At 47.5% G+C, this 18,615-nt stretch overlaps 2 protein-coding genes across 4 annotated transcripts in view; both read right to left on the bottom strand.

Moving 5' to 3' along the window:
- Window positions 1-16,674, bottom strand: part of MACC1 (MET transcriptional regulator MACC1) — a 58,956-nt gene extending 42,282 nt beyond the window's left edge. For all 3 annotated transcript variants that reach the window (XM_075587180.1, XM_075587178.1, XM_075587179.1), the window contains exon 1: window positions 16,493-16,674. The gene's annotated coding sequence lies outside the window, so the exon portion shown is untranslated. The remainder of the gene's footprint in view (window positions 1-16,492) is intronic.
- LOC142488260 (modulator of apoptosis 1-like) lies at window positions 11,603-12,532 on the bottom strand. The gene has a single exon (XM_075588632.1). It carries the CDS (start codon window positions 12,530-12,532, stop codon window positions 11,603-11,605), a length of 930 nt encoding a protein of 309 aa, XP_075444747.1.
- Window positions 16,675-18,615: the final 1,941 nt, after the last annotated feature.

Raw genomic sequence — 18,615 nt, 5'->3', positions numbered from 1 at the left:
TATGAGAGGAAGGTGTTCTGCTATGTGGAAGTGCTTCTCTAAGGGGAAGGCAAAAAGGATTTCCTTTCTGAGGGAGCAGTGGAAGATGTGTCTACTCACTTTGGCTGCTTGTTGAAAAGAGAGAGCACACTTTCCTTCCAGACAGGAACAAGCTAAGGGGCATAACAATACCAGAGAAGTGCAGGGGGAGAGGGCTAAATCCTGTGAGCATTGGGAGGGTGCCAGGGCAATGGACTAGTGGCTGTGTAAAGGGGATTATTTGTAACAATAATGTTGAAATATACACAGGCACTGGTGGTTTCAGAGCAGGAAAAACATGTAACTAACTAGGGAGAGCTGGTAGCCCGAGAGCTGCAAAGGTACACAGAAAATAAACAATCCTGTTCCAGAACAATAATTGTGTTTAAAGAAAACAATTGCTACCTTTGGTTCCCTTTCAGTGGACATTCTGAATGGGTATGAATGTGAGTCAAATGTTTCATTTATACTGTAGGTGTGGTCCCTGTGTAAGATCCTGATCAGCACACAGTGACATCACATAAAAGGAAGTAAAGCAAAAATCAAAGTCATAGCATGTTTCAAACTAATTTTTTTTTAAATCAATCACAATACTTATTGGAAAAAATAGGTATTTATTAAGTATACAGTAGTAATAATCTCCTCAGAACAGGGCATTACCTACCAATTAATGCCCTGGGTGGAAGAGTTAAGCCCACCCTGATCATTAATGGCCAGGTAACGTAATACAGAGTGAATTATTACTGGTATAAGATTTTTTTTATTATTACCATAGTTTGTGTGTTTGGCGCTATTTTTAATGCTGGATGAGAAAAGTTCTATGCTAGTTGAAAAATGTTTAATAAAATAGTTCCTGTAAATGGAGAAAAAGGTCTCAGACGGTCTCCATGGTCAACCCCTCATCTCCCCCCCCTCTATCGAAGACCTCCATGTCTGAAGTAGTGGCTCTGCCCTCTTCCACTAAAAAGCCTCTGTGGCTCAAGAAAGCTACCCTTGAAAATACAGAGAGCTTAGGTGAGTGGCAACAGGCCTTACAGTCTAAGTAGCCTTCAGAGAGGCGGAGCAAGACTTCTTCCATTAGAAGCCTTCAGAGGAGTTGCTAATTAAAATGGGTGCCATGGGGCTGCAATCGGATCAGATAGATGTGGTTTGACTAAGGAAAGGTAGAATCCCTTTTTGCTGCACTATGACACCCTAAACTGTGTAAAATTAATCTTTATTAATACATTAAAAACATTATATTTTTGAGAATTTAAAATAACGATACAAACAGAAGAAAAGTAAAATCAATTAAACATGGAGATAGGCGTGTAGGCGTACCGTGCTGCCTGGTAAATTAATAACCACACTTAATTACACTAAAAGTACGGAACTGTGAGACATGAAATCGGGCGACAGCACTCAGGCATAAGCAGGTGAAACAATTGTATTGGCAACAGGGCACAAAATACCAACATTTCGGTCCCAAAACGGGACCTTCCTCAGTGTTGTGCCACTGGCACTTTGACTGAGCATAGAACCTGTTGCTGTTCTCATTACTCTCTGCCTCTCTAATCCTGTCTTATTTTGCAGTCCTGATCCTGTGCACTGACCCGGCTTCCTCCTCGACTACTCTGAACCTCTGGCACCCGGCCTTGGCTACGGCATTGACCTCTCTGCTCTCTCCGCACCCGACCTTGGCTATGGCAATACGACCACTCCGCTCTCTGCGCACCTGACCTTGGCTTATGGTAATATGACTACGTCCCCCTTTCTAACCCCGGACACGGCTAACAGTACCTTCTATTATCCGTACCTCTCCTACCCCGGCCCGGATATCCAGACCAATCTACACTCAAGACATGCCCTCGTGGCTGTGGGTGGCGTAATATCCATTCCCACCTCAGCACCGTGGTTCCACCTAGTTTGTGGTGAGCACAGCGTGACACACTGCTAATAACAGGGGTGATACAGTGGAGCTACACAGAGGATAAATTAGTGAGGCTAATGCCTAGTGTCACTGAATGAAGTCTTCCCCCAAAATAGTTGGTAGGTTCCTTTTATTAGGAACCCCTCCCCAGGGTTGCTACGTGTCTGGTTTTGAACAGGACAGACCGGTATTTTGTCGATCTGTCCGGTCAAAAATGAGAGGTATTTTCCCTCTCTGGATGTGCGAGCAGCGCAAGTGCGAAGGGTGGCTGGGTGCAGGGTCCCCGCTTTTACCTCTGATTCAGAAGCGGCAGCGTGAGTCTCCTGCAGGCTGTAGCATCTTGTAACCAGGGCAACAGGCAATGGGCAACGTCACCCCCTCCTTTCCTGGCCAAGGAGAAGACTAACCAAATGCGAGGGCTCAAAATCATTAAGGAGCATTCCCAGCTCCCTCGATTGCTTGCTGGTAAATGTAGTTTCATTCCAGTTTTGCATATGGGAGAAGAGAGAAGAGCTCCACTGTGTCCCTGTCTGCCAGGAGAACCTCCACATGTAAGATATAAGGAGAGGGAGGGGAGGTGGTAACGAAGGAGGGGGTGGTGGTGTGAGAGGAGGATGAAGGAGGATTAGAGGATGAGGGGGTTACAACAATCTTTGAAGTAGTGGGAGAGGAGCTTTAAGATATGTATAGCTCGCCATGTATGATATGTTATTTATAAAATTAATCTGAACGTTATGTAATTTTCTTCTAAATTTCACTCCACGTATGCACCAATTTGCATTTCATATTCTATTTCGTAAAAAAATGCTGGGAGGGCGCTCAATCCCCAAACATCTCCCAGAATTTTTTACGAAATAAAATATTAAATAGTATAAAATTGGTGCATATGTGGAGTGACATTTAGGAAAAGTTACGTAATGGTCTGAGAATTTATAAATAACATACTTCCCCACCAAGTTTTCGAGCGCACCACATTTTTCAGTATTGTGTGAATATTTTTGGACAAGCCACCTGGCAACCCTACCAGGTTGTTTCCATTTGGTTGGGTAATAATTTATATGACACAAAAAAATATAGCCCAAAGTGCCCACTATAAAAGCTGAAAGATGTGGCACACGAGTAATAGCAGAGCCTCTACTCTGTTTTCTGCTTAGTTGCTCTATATATAAATAGTATATAATATTACATGTTACTCTATGTTATAGCGCTGTGCTGCCCACGGCTGCAGTCTCTCTAAGCACTCTGACCTCCAAAGCCCACGCCTCCGATGAGCTGACGTCACCTGGAAGTGATGTCTGACATACCTTGAGATGATCAGTCATCAGATAAATGACTGATTTGTATGTAACATGGTATGTTCCATAGTACCTGTCTTTCCCCACATAGTGTATCTGCTATGTAAGTCCTGTTAAGTTCCAGGCAGTAGCAGGCTAATTTATGGGCCAGTGACCCCCCTTCTGCTTCCCTTTAAAGTGAAGGAAGTTTGGTGGTGACTCATGGCCTGTGTACAGCCCTTTGGAGGTGGGTATAGTCCATGAGCCCGCCCCTTCCAGAGTTTTCTAGGGGAGTAGCTAAAATATAGAGTCTTTTCCTCTGCTCCTCAAGGAGCAAGGAAGGTGCTGTCAGTTATCCCCATTGTGGGGAAAGCATGATCACTCTAGGCGGCTGGCCTAGAGACCACCAATGATTTTGTATACATGCACGAATAAACCTACCAATTATTTCTAAGCGTGAGTAAACTTCATTTTCCCGGCGGCAGCAGTGACCGCCTCCTTACAACATTTTCTAGAGACCACCAAGACTGAGCCGAGCGCCATCCAGAGTTCCTGGAACCGTGGACAGTATGCTATGCTGTAAGAAGGAGCTGCTGCAGGATGAATAATAAAGCTGTATGTTCACCATACCTTTGCCTGGGTGTCAGTTCTTGGGCAGGAGGGGTAATGAATGCAGTGGTGGGAGCTGATATCCTACATCCTAGGATCCCATCACAGCTAGAGGAGCTGTATCATGAAACGAAGCTCAAGTAAGAGACCCTAAGCCTGTCCTGCTACCCCATATCATCACGGCAACTCAGTTTCTCCTGACCTCACAGGTATGCTCAGTACCATACATACACCACCCATGTTGCAGCAGGTAGAATCTCCCAGAGATGGGGGGAACAGGGCTACATGTATATTTAATATGCTGCTGCTAGGCTTTATATAACTGTATTTTGTTCTTAAATAGAATCTTTAATAATTTTGTTTTGTTTGTGGCCATTTCCTTTTAAGTGCCGATATCTAACAATGGTATGTGGTCTATAAAGCTGGGGAATTTTAATGTAGCAGCCTTGCTAAATGTCAGCTTGCAGCTGCTGGCAGTGCCAGAGTTAACAGCTAGCACAAGGCGGTATATCTGAGTCAGTCTCCATACTTGGTTACAATGTGGCACTTCCAGGCACATGTTCACTCTGGTGATGCTGGAAAGGTCACACGTCTATGATTGACATGTGCTATGTTTGCTCTGTCCAGTTTCTGGGGAGACATAATTGGTTCATCCTTTTGATATAAAAAAAGATGGGATCCACCTTTTTGGACTCTTCTGTTCCAGAGTCTAAGATATAGTTCCAGTGGGAGAGGGACCCCAAAAGGAGTTCCCTGTATCAGGAGATGCCATCCATCTAGAGGGACTCCAGGGAATGCACCAAAAGCAGCCTATGCCCTAAAGGACAGCTTCCCTTCACTTTTTTCCCAGACAGGGATGAGTTTCCTTAGTGTAGGGTCCTTGAACTTGGTGACCAAGAGAAGCTACTCTTGCGTGGGAAGTGGTGAATTCAGACCTCACGTGCAATGAAAGGCTTGAGATTCTAGTTCTACAGTATATTGCCTACACGGAACTCCTGTCTGGAGGAGGAGGGAGATGTGAGATGTGTTGTTGCATTGAAAACCTGTCCTGTTGCCGTTGCTATGTATGCCGTGAAACCTGTTCTATGGCTGCTGCTAATTTCTGTACTGATGAATAAAGACTCAATTTAAAAGTTCCTGGCACCCTTCTCTATTTTTGCATCTTCACTCCACTACAACCTTGGCCTAAACCCATGAAGAGAGAGGACCCGGAGATCAAAGGTAACCCACTGAGCTAACACTCTAGTAGAACAGAACTAAACCCTGTCAGGTAAGATTAGAGACTGTGAGAGTTTATGTACACCCTATCTCTGGTTGCCGGGTGGGATAGAGGTGTTACATTAACATTTAATTTTTTTAGCCTATCTACTCTGAAATATGTCACCTCCATTGGCTCATTATGGCTTTCGCAAAGCGTAGCGAGCCGCTTCGAAAGTGCAAGGTTAAGTTTGGGAACTTTTGCGGTGGATGAAATTTATTCTCTGCTTGTTGTGTTACTATATTGTTAATGTTAAATACAACACAATAAACACTAACAATGAATCATGGATTCTCATTTGAGATGTGCATATTTAATTGAATAAAAAAAACTTATTTGGAGAAAGTAACATTAATTATTTTATGTATGGGAGCTAATGTACAGATCTAAGTGACTGTTTCGTCTGTTGAGATATGCTTGGGCAAAAGTACAGTATGCATATGTAACGGGTTTCCCCCCCCCCCCCCAATCGCAGATTATACTGTGTGGGTGCAGGAAACATATATCGTTACTCAATGTGGTGCATAACCTGTTGGCTCACAGGAGGGCTGAGCTTCCGCCACGGGGAAACCTGGGGAACAATATTAGCATATACCATACAATGATGCAGCGCCTCCACCTGCGACGGCTCCCGCCAGAGGGGGAGTGGTTCATCGCAGGACAATACCCAATAATCACATACAACTAAATGTGTAAGAACAAATACCTCTTTACTGACTGCTAGAACATATAAGTCAAACATGTAGTAACAGGTGTCCCTCTCTAAAGGTAACCCGACTCAACGTTTCCCAAAGGATAACTATAACGGACACCACGGTGGGTGTCCACACTTTATGCGTCTCGGCGGACGCTACCATCCCAACACAATAATCCCACACTCAAGTCCGATGAGTCCCACCCAACGTCTTGCACTCCCAATTCATAGACCAGTATATATGTATTTGTGTGTGACTGCGCAGCCACTAAGTCAACTGATAGGCCTGGTTGGTGCACGTGGGTTGTGGTGTTACCTGCCCGGGCTCCAGCCACGGGTGCTGCTACACCGCAACCGAAATCGCTGGATGTCCTCCAAAGGTGAGGTGAATTCCAGCGTGGATAATATCACTGCTTCTTCCGTCGTCTGCACTTTAATGATAACCCGGTTGATGTCCACAGGCTGCAGTCACTCCGCACGGAGCCTCCGCACTTATAGTCTTAAGATCCCTGTGGGCCTAAGCGTAGGCCCAAGCCTCTCGGCGGAAAGCGCAGCGTCCGCTGGATTCCTCACTGGCTTCTAGTCAAGGGGCAGGTCCCTAACCTAGGGCCGGTCACTATCTCACTCCGCTAGGGTGGCTCAGGGCTGTCTGGGGCCTAGGGGAGTACTGGCCTAGTGCTCGGAGTAACGGACTCCAGCACCCTACCTCTTACCCCTTGCCGCTCCAGTCGCCGACTGACTATGTAATTCCTGCACGCGAAATATATCTCTGGTTGCCAACAGAGATCCTCCTTCCATATTGGCTAGTCCTTCGCGGGCTTTCTGGACCTAAACTGCGCAGACGCGAGCTCCCTGTAGTCCTGAAGTGCTCCTGCTTCTTGCGCATGCGCAACGCCCCTAACAATGGCGGCGCCCTGCTCCGCGAACCGGCGGAACAACCACAACGCGATACCGGCCGCAACCCTTAGTGCTACTCGGCTCGCATATTGCAGGGGAGAAGGGGACGTGGCTACATCCTCCCCCCGGTAAAAACCCCAACGTCCTCGCTTGGGACACCAATATCATAACTATATACAGCATTTATATAATGAAAAATGCATTGGAGACATAACTTGCACATGCATGACTCTACACAATGTTACACAACTCCGTGAGCATCACAATCACAGATTGGATCTTGCTCCGAGAACACTGCTGAGCCTCATAATGGGGTGCCCCCATCTGATTATAGGCTACCTGAGTTGGAGGGTACCTGTTTCTTTGGGTCCGTCTGAGCTGTTCTTCAGCAACTCCCTCGGGGGAGTAATAAGCACAGTCCTGAGGCTCAGCCTCTTCCCTTAAGGGGAGAAATGTCTCTGAATAGTCTCTGTTAGGAACAAAGCTCGGGCTCTGTGGATCCAAAGGCTGGCCTGTTGGTGCCACCTTAGTAGGCGTTGGCCTACAGGGCCCCTTACCCGTAGCTCCTCCGGGAGATGCCCTTTCTGTAGAGGGGTCCCTTTGAGAGGGTCCCTCCAATGGGTCGCCAGTGGTGTCAGAGGGGGTCTCATTATGGACAGTCTCTTGACCCTGCTCTGGTAAATCGGGCTCAATCTCTTCATCTTCCACTTGGGGAATGGGAAGAAGATGATTGCGGTGCCATACCTTTACCCGGCCGTTAGTGTCTTTGATACGATAGACCGGGAGGCCGGGCATTTGGGATTCTATCTCATACACTCCATCCCTCCAACGGTCGGCCAGTTTATGTTTTCCTGGGACGCCTAAGTTCCGAAGCAACACAGCATCTCCTGGCCAAAGTTCCCGATATCGGACCTTATGGTCGTATCGCCTCTTATTATCAGCATTGAGCTTAGCGGTGGATTTCTCTGCCTGCCTGTTGCAAGCTGTCTTTGAGTCGTTGCACATATTTAAAATGAGTAGCATTATGAATCCCGTCCGTGGAGATTCTAAGACGCACATCCACTGGTAATCGGGCTTCTCTCCCAAACATCAGAAAGTACGGGAAGAACCCGGTTGACTCGTGTCGGGTGCAATTATACGCATGCACCAAGGTTTCTACATGTCAACTGCACTCCGATTTCTGGGCGCTCTGTAGGGTTCCGAGCATGTCTAACAATGTCCGATTAAACCGCTCTGGTAGGGCATCTCCTTCAGGGTGATATGGGGTCGTTCGGGATTTGGCAATGTTCAACATTCGTAGCAGTTCCCTGATCAAGGTACTCTCGAAGTCCCGCCCTTGGTCAGAGTGGAGGTGGTTGGGAAAGCCGTAATGTACAAAGTATTTTTCCCATAATATCTTTGCCACGGTGATGGCTTTTTGGTCTTTAGTAGGGAAAGCTTGAGCATAACGCGTGTAGTGGTCTGTGATAACCAGCACATTGCATATCCCCCGGCTATCCGGTTCAATACACAGGAAGTCCATACACACAAGGTCCATGGGGCCCGAACTCTGCAGAAGACCCATGGGGGCCACTCGGGTCGGCAGGGTTTTTCGCTGTACACACCGGGTGCATCGGCGACAATGACGCTCAACAGCCTCTCGCATTTTAGGCCAAAAAAAACGATCCCGGACCAGCCCAAAGGTCTTATCGGTACCAAGGTGTCCATGATCATCATGTAGAGCCTTCAGCACCAGAAATTGTAGGTTCTTAGGGAGGACTAGTTGTCTTCTATCCGGGTGGTTGTGGTATTGGACCACCCGGTAGAGTAAGCAATTGTCTATTTCGAAATGATCCCAAGTTTTTGGGGGCACACTTAAGCAGGGCCGGGTTCTCCTTTATTACGGCTCTCCGGATGATACCAATAATAGGGTCTCGCACTTGGTAATCTACTAGGTCCTTCCACGTAGTACTTTATCAGGCGTGATATTCATCCCTTTGGGATCACAGTAAGCATCTGGGACAGCCTGCGACCGACATCCCAATGAATCGACTACTCTTAATTCTGAGAATGCCACTTGGTCGTTGATGATAGCGGCCATGCTACACATAGCTCGCACTGCGGGCCCAGGCAGTTCTTCCCATTCCTCGTCATCTGGGATAGCACTTAGCCCGGGTCTTCGGGAAAGGGCGTCCGCTCTGACATTCAGGGGTCCTGGCTTGTACTTCATGGAGAAGTTGTAACTGTTCAGGGCGGCAAACCGGGCGGTGTCCGGCAGCGTCCAGTTTGGCTGAGGTATTGACATAAGTAAGAGGATTGTTATCGGTCCTTACTTCGAAAGCAACCCCGTACAGGTAATCGTGTAGCTTCTTGGTAATAGCCCACTTGAGAGCCAGGAATTCCAACTTGTGGACGGGGTATCTCTGCTCGCTGGGTGTCAAGCTGCGACTGATGTAAGCCACAGGCCGCAGACCCTCAGGATGCTTCTGGTGCAGGACGGCGCCCAGTCCATTTAGACTGGCATCCACATGCAGGACGTATGGCTGCTCGGGGTCCGCATATGCAAGCACGGGCGCCTCGGTCAGGCATCCCTTTAATTTCAGGAAGGCTTGCTCACACTCCGATGTCCATTGGTCACCGAACGGTTGGCTAGCCGATACAGCCTTCTTCCCGGTCCCTGAGGGGTATATTTTTAATAGGTTGTTCAGGGGCTTAGCCTTGCTCGAGTATCCTTCCACAAAGCGGCGGTAATCCTAGGAAGGACCGCAACTCTGTGACGTTCTCGGGGCGCGGCCAGTTTACTACGGCTTCTACCTTGGCAGGATCAGTGGCGATCCCCTTGGCGGACACTATGTGTCCCACGTAGGTCACCAAGTGTGTGGCAAAAACGGCATTTGTCTGGGGAACGAAGGGTTGAAATTATCCCTAGATGGTCGATCACCTTAAATAACCGCTCTTCGTGTTCCTCTAAAAGTTCTCCCGAAGACGATAATGTCATCCAGGTAGACCAGATATTCCCGTGGAACCATGTCCCCGATAGTCTTTTCCATCAACCTCTGGAACGTGGCCGGCACCCCACATATACCTTGGGGCATACGGGTGAATTGATAGAATCCCAAGGGACAGACGAAAGCAGTTTTTTCTTGATCCTCCGCGCTCATAGGCACCTGATAGTACCCGGATCGGAGATCGAGCACACTGAACAACTGACTTCCATTTAACGCGTTCAGTAGTTCTTCGATGCGCGGGAGGGTGTACTGATCCGGTATCGTGCGGTTGTTCAATGTCCGATAATCAATACACAGTCGTACGGCTCCATTATTTTTACGCACCACCACGATGGGGGACGCATATGGGCCCCGAGACTCTATCAAGATCCCAGACTCTTCCATATCATGGAGAACATTCCTCACATCGTCTATATCTCGTGGGGCGAGGCGGCGCGACCGTTCTCGGAACGGGGTGGTATCACTCAATCGGATAGTATGTTGGGCACTGCGGCTACACCCCACATCCATCTCACTCGTGGAGAACACATGTCGTCGTTGGGTCAGCTGCGCGACCAGTCGTTCTTTCCACTGGGTAGATAGTGTCGACTCACCGAAATTGAAATCCATTTCAACGGACCGCTCGCCCGCGGCCGCCGCCTTCACCTCTGGTGTGTCTATGACAGGGCTGACCGGATAAATGCTTCCCAACTTCTGTCCGGCATCCAACTCCATCGCAAAGGGGGAGATATTCTGTACATACACGTGGGTCTGGCGGGGGATCTTAGTGGTCCATTCCCTCACCTCGGGTAGTATCTTATACCCTCTCTGAACTTCTTCCTCCGGGGTACTCTCCAGAGATAACAGCTGATCCGCCCCATCCCGGTCCGGGTAGCAACACCAGACGGGCAGTCGCCGCACTCCCCCCGGTAATATGGTCGTCAGTCCAGCCTGGCGATTGTATAAGTCCCCATATCGTTCCAGGGCATAAATCCGCTGGCACTCGTCTCGTAGAACTGGGTCTAGAAGAGCGGTGGCTAGGGGTAATTCGTTAGTCTCTTTTAGGTACTGCCGGAACACTGCCTGTACTATATCCGCGTTAGTGCCTAGAATAATCGGGTACTTGCATTGGCCTTGGGGTTCTGGGCATACCAAGGCCGCTAATTGCAGGGGGTGTTGTTTCCCGGTGTTCAGCTGGAGTATTTCCATCTGCACCTGCACAATTCCAGTGATAGGGTAGTCTTCATTGCTTAGCCCTCGTACGGTCACGTGCTCAGCCGTGCATAGGGTACAGTGCTGGAGGTGCTGTTCATAGAACGGCTGATATATGATGGTCACTTGCGACCCTGTATCCAGTAGGGCCGAGGAGTAGATCCCTTCTACTAAGATGGGTACAATTGCTGCAGGGCCTACTTGGCTGTACGACCCTCGGTGGGAGGGGTCCGTCTGGGCCTCGGTATCGGCCGGGGCTGAAGGGTTCCCTTGAGGGGTTTCCCCGTCAGGTTCGTTGGCTCGAGCCTGTCAAACCATCGTCCGAGCTGGGCCGGGTTGAGTGGAAGTTTTGTCTTTGGGGAGTTCCTCCCGTTCTGGGCAGGCCCGAGTGAGATGGCCCTTCTTACCGCAGGTGTAGCAAAGGCGGTCCCTTGATTCCGGATGGCCACGGTATGGGGGTGGGGAATTTCGACTCGGCCTAGCTTTGGGGACCGCACCCTTAGGGGCGACTTCCTCTTCTGGAGTCGCGGGAGTCTTGGCTTTAGCCCCAGTGGCTTTAGGCGGGTCACTGGGGGTGGACTCCTTACTTTTGGCGGGAGTATGCAACCGGCCATATGCCTCATGCTTATTGATCTCATCTACTAGATCTTCCCAGCTAGGGGGTTCGTTCCGCATCAGGGCGCATTTGACCAGGAGGGCGATAGGGTTGTCGGGCAGGGCTCCTTTCTGGAATTGATTCCAACAATACTCGTCCACCTGGGTGGATTAGATCTGATCTCGTTTCCGCATATCCCATAGGACTGTCATAATTCGGTGGAGATAGACAGACAGATCCTCCCCCGGCTTCTGGCGAAGATTGAGGTACCTCAGCATCAGTTGACCTTCATCCTCGGTCCGCCCGTAGGCACGCTCGAGTGTCTCCAATATTTTCTGAGCAGTGATTTCTGCATGTTGATCTTTAGCCAGCCGTATAGTGATGGAAGCGGGGGTCCGTAGACACTCCATTATGCGTTGTCGTTTAACTAGCTCAGGACATGTCCACTCCTCCACCACCTGTGAGGTATATTCTATCCAGGCGTCGAATGCCTCTTCGCCCGTTGGTGTCGGTTTAGTGCCTGAAAAGGTCTTCAATTTATGATATTGTTGTTGCATTGATGCGTCAGCCCTGGCTCCTCCCAACTCGGCAAGACTTTGAGCTAACATTTGAATCTCATTTCTTCCGCTAGTCGGGACCGGTGTAATACTGAGCGGCGGGTTGTGGTCGGCAGCTGTGCCTACTATAGACTCGCAATAGCTCTCAGGGGTAGAAGACGAGGTGCACATATCCACCTCCTCTAAGTTCGTGTGAGAGCTGTCAGGTTCTGACTTGATGGGCCGCGCGGGGAATACTACCGCACAGCTCGACTCGGCCGGGCCGTCGAACCACACACTAGATGGTCCTTGTTCTTCATTTACATCGTGCCCAATGTCCACTAATACTGAATAGTGCCCTTTGGTCTCGGTACATTGATCCACCAAGGCTAGGGCGTTTTTACCCCGAAAATGCGAATGTTGGCGCAGAGCTACTCGGATGGCCATAGACGGGATGTCTATAGGAACGCCGCACACCGCCAGAGTGTGGGCCGGTGGCACTTCCAGCCTCGTAGCCCACTCATATACTTCTGAGTGCGACAGGCACGGGAATACGGGAGACATTTTAGAACGTTTATTGAATAGGGCACCCCAGGTCTAAGCTCTCAGCAGCGCCTCCAAATGTAACGGGTTTTCCAACCCCCAATCGCATATTATACTGTGTGGGTGCAGGAAACATATATCGTTACTCAATGTGGTGCATAACCTGTTGGCTCACAGGAGGGCTGAGCTTCCGCCACGGGGAAACCTGGGGAACAATATTAGCATATACCATACAATGATGCAGCGCCTCCACCTGCGACAGCTCCCGCCAGAGAGGGAGTGGTTCCTCGCAGGACAATACCCAATAATCACATACAACTAAATGTGTAAGAACAAATACCTCTTTACTGACTGCTAGAACATATAAGTCAAACATGTAGTAACAGGTGTCCCTCTCTAAAGGTAACCCGACTCAACGTTTCCCAAAGGATAACTATAACGGACACCACGGTGGGTGTCCACACTTTATGCATCTCGGCGGACGCTACCATCCCAACACAATAATCCCACCCTCAAGTCCGATGAGTCCCACCCAACGTCTTGCACTCCCAATTCATAGACCAGTATATATGTATTTGTGTGTGACTGCGCAGCCACTATGTCAAATGATAGGCCTGGTTGGTGCACGTGGGTTGTGGTGTTACCTGCCCGGGCTCCAGCCACGGGTGCTGCTACACCGCAACCGAATCGCTGGATGTCCTCCAAAGGTGAGGTGAATTCCAGCGTGGATAATATCACCGCTTCTTCCGTCGTCAGCACTTTAATGATAACCCGGTTGATGTCCACAGGCTGCAGTCACTCCGCACGGAGCCTCTGCACTTATAATCTTAAGATCCCTGTGGGCCCAAGCGTAGGCCCAAGCCTCTCGGCGGAAAGCGCAGCGTCCGCTGGATTCCTCACTGGCTTCTAGTCAAGGGGCAGGTCCCTAACCTAGGGCCGGTCACTATCTCACTCCGCTAGGGTGGCTCAGGGCTGTCTGGGGCCTAGGGGAGTACTGGCCTAGTGCTCGGAGTCACGGACTCCAGCACCCTACCTCTTACCCCTTGCCGCTCCAGTCGCCGACTGACTACGTAATTCCTGCGCGCGAAATATATCTCTGGTTGCCAACAGAGATCCTCCTTCCATATTGGCTAGTCCTTCGCGGGCTTTCTGGACCTAAACTGCGCAGACGCGAGCTCCCTGTAGTCCTGAAGTGCTCCTGCTTCTTGCGCATGCGCAACGCCCCTAACAATGGCGGCGCCCTGCTCCGCGAACCGGCAGAACCACCACAACGCGATACCGGCCGCAACCCTTAGTGCTACTCGGCTCGCATATTGCAGGGGAGAAGGTAATACCGCAGGGGACCTGGCTACACATAAATAACAAAAGTCACATTTAATGAAATTCTTTAACCCAGGAAGCTCTGAATATACATTGACCAGAGCCACAGACAGAATTCCTGGGGCCAAGGACTAGAGTTATGAACCGCCCCCTCCCCATCAGCACAGTTACGAGCTCCGCCATTTCATACCTCACGAGCCACCTCTATTTATCTCTTCCCATGTATTTCTCTCCCCTCCGTCTCACCTCTCTCTCCCCCTCTATCAATTATCCCACTCTCACTCAGTCCCTGACCCCCACCTCATATGTATTTCTCTTCCCGGCGTCTCACTCCCTCTTTTCCTCAGTCACTCCCTCCCCCCCTCCTCACACAATCCACGCATAAAATAAATACCAAAAAACCGCACACCCAAATACATACAAAAAACTTTCCATGCCCAAATACATAAAAAAAGATCCCCCCAAATATATACAAATTCCCCAAATACATACAAAAAACAACCTCCCCATTCCATATAACCCACCATTACATAAAAAAACATATAAAACAAATAGAAATAGATATAAAAAACCTTCCAAATACAAACCCCCTCAAATACATATATAAAAAAATCCCCATTACATATAAACACCCCCAAATACAAATACATATAAAGAAAATACATATAAATAAACAGACTTACATAGGGGATAGTGTCAGGCCTCTGGCCATGCCTGGTGGCAGTGGGGAGCCCGACTCCTGGTCCTCTCATTGCCGCCGAGCTCTCCCTAGCTGCAGGCCTCTCCCTCACAGAGTGACAGGACTCTCTGACATCAGCACGCCAGAAGTAAGCTGGGCTGAGCTTCCGACATGAGTTGGCCTGAGAGGGAGGCTCGATGATGCGCTGGGGAGAACCGGGGCCCTGCAGTAAATGCTCTGTCCAGCCGCCGCCCTCCCCCCCCCAACAGCAACCGGGTCCAGGACACTTGTCCCGACTGTCCCCCGTCAGCAGCCCTGACAATGACTGTGACGGTAAGGGTAAATATGGTTGTTGTTAATAAAGGTTATTACCCCTACCTGTCAGTAATACATTGTTATTGTATTATATGTTACATGTCTTTGCTTGGTTCCAGCACCTCAGGAATCAGGGGTTAATATGTTTGCAGGAGAATTGTTGCAACTTGGTCTGTTACCTTTCCCTGTATCCTTGTTATGTTGCAAATGTTATGTTGCAGTTCTACCCACCAATCAGGGCCTGAGCTTGTAGGCAGCACCTGACCCTGAGTGTTGCAATATTATGTTCTAAGTGTATTAAAAGGTGGGGAGGGAGACCCCTAGGAGACAGAGCCTACAGAGAGTTACAGAGGTGTTGCTGTTACAGAGAAAAACTGCAGTGTACACTCCAGAGCTGATCTCAAGTCTGAAAAATAGTCCTGTAGGCACTGGGCAAGAAGAGAGAACAGGGGAAATCTCTGCAACTAGGTCCCTGCAACTACGTATGTAGGGTATCCCCCAGTTGGGTATGTGTGATGTTTGTGTGTTTTGTATAGTTGTAGATATATTTTTCAAATAAATTAATTTTATAAACTCTTGTGTTCTGTCTGGCAATATTGATCCCTGGTATTAGTGGTCTCTCGTGACAGTGACAATCATATTTGTCCATCCAAAAAGTGTTATGGTTAAAATACACAAAGCATACAAATAAACCCCTTCTAGACTGTATGTCAATTCCACTCATTACATACAGAACCATTGATAACAAATGTGACTGTGTTTCAATGAGTGAGAGTAGCAATATGAATTGGAATTCTGATAAGAAATGTGCCTCTCCGTGAGGAGAGCGCTGACAACAAACGTGACTGCTCCTCAGTAAGGAGACTGCTGACAACAAATGTGACATCTCCTAAGTAAGTGAAACCACTTATCATGAGTGAGTCTGCCTCTCATTGAGTGAGCCTTATTGTAAAACTGTCACAGTTAGCTTAATGGCTTGAAGATAAAAAAAATATATATATATATATATATATATATATATATATATATATATATATATATACGCATTATAAACATATGTATAGTATTTATTCCTTTAATTACTCATTCAAATGCTGAAGTATGCAAGTTTATAGTTAAAAAATGACAAGAATGTTTTAAAGATTTATTTTCATGATTACTTTCAATTTCCTACCTCTGATAGTCAGAAAAATGCAACGTGTGTGCACTTTTTACAGGTACATGAATAGATGAGGTTCAAATAAAAAAAAGACAACATCTCTGAGTTCAACCTATGTTAAATATAAATGACCGATACTTATCCTATATTTGTAATTACAGTATTTTGATCCAGTGGAAGGCATTATTGTGTAAAGACCAACAGATTTGCATATTTTTTGTGACATGACAAAAGGTTTAACATATCTACATCTAAAACATCAGTCTCATTACACACGTGTTGTGCAAAAATCCCTTACTTTGAGAAACTACTGTACAATTAACCATTCTATGGGTCACAAGAAGCTCAAGCATACGCACAGTATAGGTACAGTACAGTTCAACTCGCACTGGAAACATAATCTCCTTTCACACACATTGTAGCTAATTAAATGAAACATTTGGCTGGAATAACTGCAATTGAAAAAGATCCTATGTTTATCTGATAAATATCCATTAATAAAACTCACTTTTTGTGGATCACAGCAACAGCTTCAACTCAGACAGATAGGTTCAGGCATTTCTTTTGCATGGTGATTTACTCCTCTTTGTTTACCTAATCTAGCAATCATACTGCAGGGGGTAATGATTACCCTGTTCAGCAAGACTAGGCAAACTCAGACACACCTTGCTGTTTCCATCCTGCCCTGCCTGTTAACATACCAGTGCGCAATGATTTCTGGGAGTTGAAGTTCTTTTGCAACCCAAAAAAATGTTATAGCTATGTCATAAAGAATACACTACCCATAAACCTTTGCAATTAACCTAGGATTACGCCTGAAACCAAAAGAAGGTTTGGAGTTTCGGTTGAGGGAGGGGCCAGGAAAAATGTTAAAATCACATTTGCAAGATGTCAAGTTTTGCAAGCATTAAAGAGAGAAATATTGGATATGCGTTTTAATCTTACACTAGGAAATCGTCAATTAAAAAAATGTAAGTGTTTTTGCTACATTATGAGCAAAATAATACTAATATTTCATACCATCTAAATGTACATATTTAGCAGGTACACTCCATGTTTTTGGCTCCTGTAACACTAGCTGTACTATGATGGGATACTCTGTGATTTTCTGCGTTGTCACTGTCATTGAATACTATGGAAAATCAGTGATATTCTACATTATAACGCAAAATTCTGCGTTATGAGCAGGCGTAATAAGCCTTACTACGTTGATATTCACAGAAAGCGTTGAGTTGTGTCAAGTAAGCCGCACAGGTTATGGGACTTCTATAGGGATTGCTTGGACGTGCCTCTGCCTAGCACGAGTAGAGGAACAATAGCGGCATCTATTTTATTCCCACAAAAATTGGAGGGTCTGATATTTTAAATGTATAATTTACATTGTAGTAAGTAATAAAATCAAAGGTTGAAGTGTGATGATAGTAGGTATTTCAAAGTACCACTTTCAGTAAAAAAAGATTCATTTTAGGAAGACTCTTCTTGATAGGCTTGCATATTTAATACAATAATATTTGTTACATGGGAATACTCACTAAAATCAGCATGGTTATACTGGGGTATTGAAATCTGGTTAATGTAATATCTTTGCCTTACTCTTTCTTCAACACATAGAATACACAGTTAGTCATTTTTTTCAGCATGTCTCAATCCCTATTTTCCACCTGTGGACACAGAGAACTATAGTACACTGTATGTAGAATCAAGCTCGTCCTTAGGTAGTAAGCAGGTAAGGCACTGCCTAGGGGCGGCAAGAGGGAGAGAGTGGCAGCACTGTTGCGGGTTTACATCATTTAGGATTGAAGCAGGGGGTCTCTGGAGCTGAATTATATTAATTTCTGCTCTGAGAACCCCTGCGTCCTGAGATAATTACCTCCTTAGGGGGTGCCGGTATCTACTGCTCAGGTTTAATGCCCCTGGTCACATGTGCCAATAGGAAGCCGTCTATCATGTCACGGCTTCCAATTGGCCCATGTGATGGGACATGTACACTTGAGCAGGAGATAACGGCACCCTCTAAGGAGTATCTCAGGAATCAGGGGCTCCCTGGACCTTAAATTAATGGGGTTCAGCCCCGGAAACCCCCTGCTTCCTACCTAGGCAGGGGGCGGGGTGGAAATCTTAGGGGGAGATTTTTTTTCTTTGTGAGGGGGCGTGGGAGGGACGTTCTTAATATTGCTTGCCTAAGAGCAGCATATACCCTAGGGATGGGCCTGGGTCCACTCAAACTGTGTTTCTGTTCCTTCCCCCGCACAAACTTACTCCTCCTTTTAAGTCTGTGTCCCGCTGCCTGCTCTCCCCCCTGCTCATGTCCCCCCCCCTTATCTGGTGTCCGGCGTTACAATGTCGCATTGCCATGTGACCCCGCTGTGTCTTTTGACCATGGCGACGCGTCACTGGAAGCCGCCAGAGACTAGGTAAGGAACATTAGAGGCCTCGCATGAGCTCCACGGCATTTGATTGAAATGCCTTGGGGAAGAGCGCAGGGCCTCGGTAATCGCCACGCCCCCCACCCCCGCCAGAAAATCTTGCAGCCCCCAGTTTTTGCACCCCTGTCCTAAGTCATATATTCGTTAACTCACACAGCTTCTCCACTCCTCCTTTCCCCCAAATCTTCGACATGCTCCTTCTTCG

This window comes from Ascaphus truei, chromosome 2 (assembly GCF_040206685.1).
Source record: "Ascaphus truei isolate aAscTru1 chromosome 2, aAscTru1.hap1, whole genome shotgun sequence".
Classification (NCBI taxonomy): Eukaryota; Metazoa; Chordata; class Amphibia; order Anura; family Ascaphidae; genus Ascaphus; species Ascaphus truei.
Note: the sequence above shows the minus strand (reverse complement) of the source record. Positions and strands in the feature narration are given on the sequence as shown.